Consider the following 5,228-nt stretch of genomic DNA (forward strand, 5'->3'; position numbering starts at 1 on the left):
AATCGAGATCGTGAAGGAGTGCTGCCACTTGAGGTTGCATCCGACCGCTGGTGGTTTCAGGAGGGCTAGTTCGGCGGAACGAGAGGTCGGGGAGGAGAGGAGGCACTACGAGAGTAGGGGCTTCTAGGCATAAACACCGAGAACATGTTGGAGTTGTCTATGCACCATAGACTTGGCCTGTGTGCACCTTGGAGCTACATGGGCTCTTTCGGCCCAGTCAACCACATGGCTCCAATTTTTCTACTGGAGTAGTGGTTCATCGAACAACTCAGTTTAGCACATACAGAATTAGACACAGAATAAACGGCCATAAACGCCCAAGGCCAACACATGCGATCGGACGACCAAAAATGTTAATTACATGATAAGGGTGGAAAGTAGGTTTTACTATCCTAAATTGAATGATGAGTTATATGCTTTGTATGTCTCAAACTCCCATACTCTATCATTGACATCCCCCCTCTGAACTGACCAAACACATTGCTATCGGCTGGCCATTTGATCCTGCATTACTCGAACATTTGATCATTTGCCTCACACAGTCACACTACATTGGCTTTGATAATCTGACACATATTATTTTGACTTATTAACGATATTTCATTCTCACTGCCGGAGCTCAAGGTCGCTTTCACACTCCTCTTTCGACACATCGGGTTATTCCCCAACTTGTTCGCCCTTCTTCCTCACGTGGATTGTCTCATCATGTGTTCTTTCCAAGCTCTGTCAGCCATAATCCCACAAGAAAGCACGAAGGGTGGTGACGCTTTGGGCATGAACCTTTCACGTCTTTGACTGCACCTTCCTGCCCATGTACTATATGGTACCCTCAACATTGCAAACTCAATAGCAAATTAATCAATGCGAACACAGAATCAAGGAAATTGACAAATAATATTGCATCTCCAAGTTTAACTGTACCCGCATATTCATTTCATCCATCAATTTATAGGCAAAATCAAAACTAAAATTAGATTTGGGGTAAAGAATTTGAAGCCATGGCAGTTTCTTTGTGACCGGCGAGCATTTACCGTTGTGTGCAGAGCTGCAGGGTCATGCCACAAGGCCGATCGTCACTAGCCTAGTCCATCCTCGTCACTCGTGCCACCATAATGTGAACCCTCGCCGAGTTCCTCCTTGCTCAACTCGGTTTTCCTCGTTGTCAAAATGCCTCCTGGAGCTCCACCCCATGGCTTCCACATCACCCATTTGGAAAGCAACATCTCTTGGTGGTCTTTGGAGTCGAGGGAGCAACCAGGGCGCCCTTGTTTGGTTGAGTGTGAGGGTGAATGATGAAATGATGGAGTAATGCGGGCAAAATAATAAAATGACAGAGTAATGCAAAATGCGGGGTAAATGGTCAAATTCCTTCTCATCCCTTGGTATTGCACACCTCACCCTTCAGAAGAAATCGAAAAACCCATATACCGATAAAAACTGAATCCGTCATGAATTTAAAGTTAATAGGATGGGCACCGCTACGCGTCTTCCGACGGATATATGAGAAACATCCGCCACATGGAGCACCGTTGGATGAGCGCCCTGATAGCCGTCTAATCTAACCATCGCACGCGTGTGACCACCTCCCTACTTCCTGCAACAATCGCTCAGTTTCGGAAACTGAATCCCCTCACCATCGTCCTGCCACAGCTCTGCCCAGCGCGTCGGCAGTCGCCACCACCACCAAATCGCTGCCGCCGGCGCGCTGGGGAACTAGTCCTTGCCGTGCTCGCCGGAGTTATTTCTTCTCCTCCATCTCAACCCCGCGAGCAGCTGCTAGCTCCAATCGAGCACGACGGCGGCGACCTCTCACGCCCGACGCTTCTTCGGCGTTTTCTGCAACCAGAGCTATGTTTCTGAAACATGCCTCATGTTGCAATATTTGACCACTCACTCTCTAACATTGGGCGCTCCTGCGGCACTGCAACTCGAGCTATGTTTCTGAAACAAGACCCTTTTGCAGAAAAAAACCTTCACAACAGAAACAATTCTTTTCTTTCTGAAACAAAAGATATGTTGCAGAAATCTTTTGAAACAAGACCCCAGTTGCAAAAAAACCCTTCACCAACGAGTCTTTTTCTTTCTTTCTGAAACTAGTCCTGTGTTGCAGAAATCAACTGAAATAAGACCCTTATTGCAAGAAAATGATTTGTCGTGCGGGACTGCCTTGTGACCAGTGTGGCTGCTTATCAGGATTGATCTAACGGCTACACAAGCGGCGGACGCTTGCGTGCGCATCAGCTGGTTGAAGGTAAGCTTTTTCCTAATAGGATTTGCGTTTATTATGGCAAGAAACCGTATATGACTAGCGCTTTTCAGCATACAAACGATTTTTGTTTTGGCAAAACCGAAACAACCGATTTAAGGCCCGGCCCACTTACAGCCCAGCCGACCAGGCACTCCGCGTCCGCGTCTCTTCCACACTCCACACCCCATTCTCAAAAAACAAAAAACAAAAAAAAAACTCCACGCCCACGGAGTCGCGCAGGCGCGCACAGGCACAGCCACCGCAGCGCAGGCGAGCGAGACGCGCATGCCCAACCCTAGCGAAGCGAGTTGGGAGCAGCCGAGCACATCCCTGCGTCGCCACGCCTCCGGCCTCCGGCCCCGCTCCGCCATCAGATGCCTGACCTACTCGCCTAGTCCTCGTCTGATCTCCGCCGCCCCCGCCACCGGCCCTCGCGTCCAGGGCTCCAGGCGTTCTCCATCCCCGGTTCCCCGCACAGCCTAAAAAAACTGCAGGTAAAATCCTCGATTGATGTTGGCTATTATGTGCTGTGTTGCTAGTCTGCTAGTGCTTGATTAATACAATTGGAGGAACTTGCGGCTCTAAATCTAGCTCTACATCTTTCATGTTCCTTTTTGTGTTCTTCAGAAGTTCAGACCATCAGATGGCTGAGACTGTAAGCTGCTTGGGTTGTGCTAAACTTGTAATGCACCTTCCCCAATTAGTACTAAACTGTAATCTTGTAAACTATTGTGGTAAACTGGTAATGCTCCTGCCCCATGGCCATGGGGGATTGTGAGGTTGTGTTCTTCTGCTCTGTTATTATTAACTTATTACTTTTAGCCAAGCTACCACTAGCTTAGCTAATAGTTATACTTGGCGTTTTGCTAGCTTCGTTTTTGTGTTGTTGTGTATAACAGCCCTGCCCCGTGCACTGTTGTATAGCATGTTCAGTTCTTAGCTTTTCACACATCATATGGTCTGCTTGCTCCCAACCCCTCATTAGTTTGTGAAGTTTTCACAAAATGCTGTTCTCTTGTTTTCGTGAATTCGCGTCAACTTTGGTTAATTTGTGTAAATCGAAACCATGCCCAAGCCCAATGCATAGAGTTACTCCTTGAAAAAGCTGTCTATGTTCCTCTCTTATGCTCAGGTCCACACTATCCCTTCTTGGAATTAATCATGGTTGTGGACAGGATGGAGTCAGCATCCAAGGAGATGGCACTGAGGTGCACCACGGAGAAGGTGACAGCATCGAGGTGCTCCACACACAAGGAGGAGGGAACACACATCTTTGAGATCGCCGGGTACAGCCTCAAGAAGGATATGGGTGTCGGGAAGTTCGTCCGGTCTGTCACCTTCACTGTCGGTGGGTACGACTGGTCCATCAGATTTTATCCCGAAGGTACCACCGAGTCGCCCGAAGGGTGTATGGGGATCTGTCTTGAGCTCATGAGCAGCAATGCCGAGGTGCGGACGTTCTTTCGGCTTGGATTGGTAAAGCATGAGACAGGGTTGATTGGCTCAATGTTTACGCCAAACAATAAGGTGTTCAGCTCCAAGACCAGGAACAGTCGTGAGTATCATCTGTTCATACTAAGAAGCAGTCTTGAGGCGAAACCACTAAAGTACCTTCGGGATGATTTTCTCGTAATCAAATGTAATATTACGGTAATCAAAGAATCTGAGGTTTATGAAACCATGGGGCACTCTGAAATTGAGGTGCCACCGTCAGACATCATGGAGCATCTCGCAAAGCTGTTGGACACTAAGGAAGAAGCAGATGTCACTTTCAGTGTTGGAGGCGAGACCTTTCAGGCGCACAAGATTTTGCTTGCCATGCGATCACCTGTCTTCAAAGCAGAACTCTTTGGGCCGATGAAGGAGAAGAGGATGCGGTGTTTGACCATCAAAGACATGCAGCCCGCTGTTTTCAAGGCTCTGCTGCATTTCATTTATACAGATTCATTGCCTGACTTGGATGATCTTGAAGGCGATGATAAGTGTGAAATGATCCGGCATTTGCTGGTAGCTGCAGATAAGTATGCCATGGACAGGCTGAAGATTATGTGTCAAAACATCCTTGGCAAGAGTCTTGATGTGGAGAACGTGGCAACTACATTGGCTTTAGCTGATCAGCATAACTGTGACAAGCTTAAAGATATTTGCATTGAATTTATTGCCTCTTCAGATAAGATGGATGATGTGGTGGCAACCAAAGGTTATGCAAATCTCAAAAGATCTTGCCCGTCTGTCTTGATAGATGCTTTAGAGAAGAGAAGCAGGCCTCGTATAGCATAGAGCAGCTCATGCGTACTAAAATCAGCTACATGCGGTTGTTGGGGTTTCTTGTGTTGTCTGCACCTTTCCTGAAATTTTTCGAAGTGTAATATCATGTGTGGAACTGTTATGATCTCAAAATGAATGAATGTTAGTATGTTACATAACAGTATCTTGTTGCTTTGGGAACATAACCACATTACATCATAAATAACAACTACTTTATGCAACCGTGTTGTTAACCGTGTTCCTTTGGGAACTGGAAGATGTCACATCGTATACAATCTTTTTTTTTTTTTGAGGAAAGAAGGCAGGCTTTATTCATAGGATTACAAATAAATCATGAGGAATACACAACCATGTGTGTCTACCCTGGGTAGGGTAACACCTAGCCTAGCCATCTTATGAGCTTCAAAATTATAAGCTTGAGCTTCATGAGCAAAAACACATGAACTAAACATATATTCTAACTTTATTATTTATTTGATAACTCCTCCATCCGCGCCTCCAACTCCATCTCGAATATGGTTAATGACCTCTTTACAATCTGAAGCAATATAAAGGTGTTGCATACCAAGATCATGAGCAAGTGCTAGTGCCTCTCTGCAGCCATAGCTTCCAACACTGTTGGAGAAATAAGACCTTGAAAAGAAAAAAAACTCGGCGCATAATTATTCGAGGCCCAGAAGCTGTGAATACATTCACGTGCTATTCATATTTT

At 46.3% G+C, this 5,228-nt stretch overlaps 1 protein-coding gene across 1 annotated transcript; it reads left to right on the forward strand.

Moving 5' to 3' along the window:
• The first annotated feature begins 2,446 nt into the window (after window positions 1-2,446).
• LOC123128153 (BTB/POZ and MATH domain-containing protein 1) lies at window positions 2,447-4,676 on the forward strand. The gene is made up of 2 exons (XM_044548088.1): window positions 2,447-2,742; window positions 3,424-4,676. The coding sequence occupies exon 2, from the start codon at window positions 3,425-3,427 to the stop codon at window positions 4,526-4,528; it is 1,104 nt and encodes a 367-aa protein (XP_044404023.1). The 5' UTR covers window positions 2,447-2,742; window position 3,424; the 3' UTR covers window positions 4,529-4,676.
• Window positions 4,677-5,228: the final 552 nt, after the last annotated feature.

This window comes from Triticum aestivum, chromosome 6A, assembly GCF_018294505.1.
Source record: "Triticum aestivum cultivar Chinese Spring chromosome 6A, IWGSC CS RefSeq v2.1, whole genome shotgun sequence".
Taxonomy (NCBI): Eukaryota; Viridiplantae; Streptophyta; class Magnoliopsida; order Poales; family Poaceae; genus Triticum; species Triticum aestivum.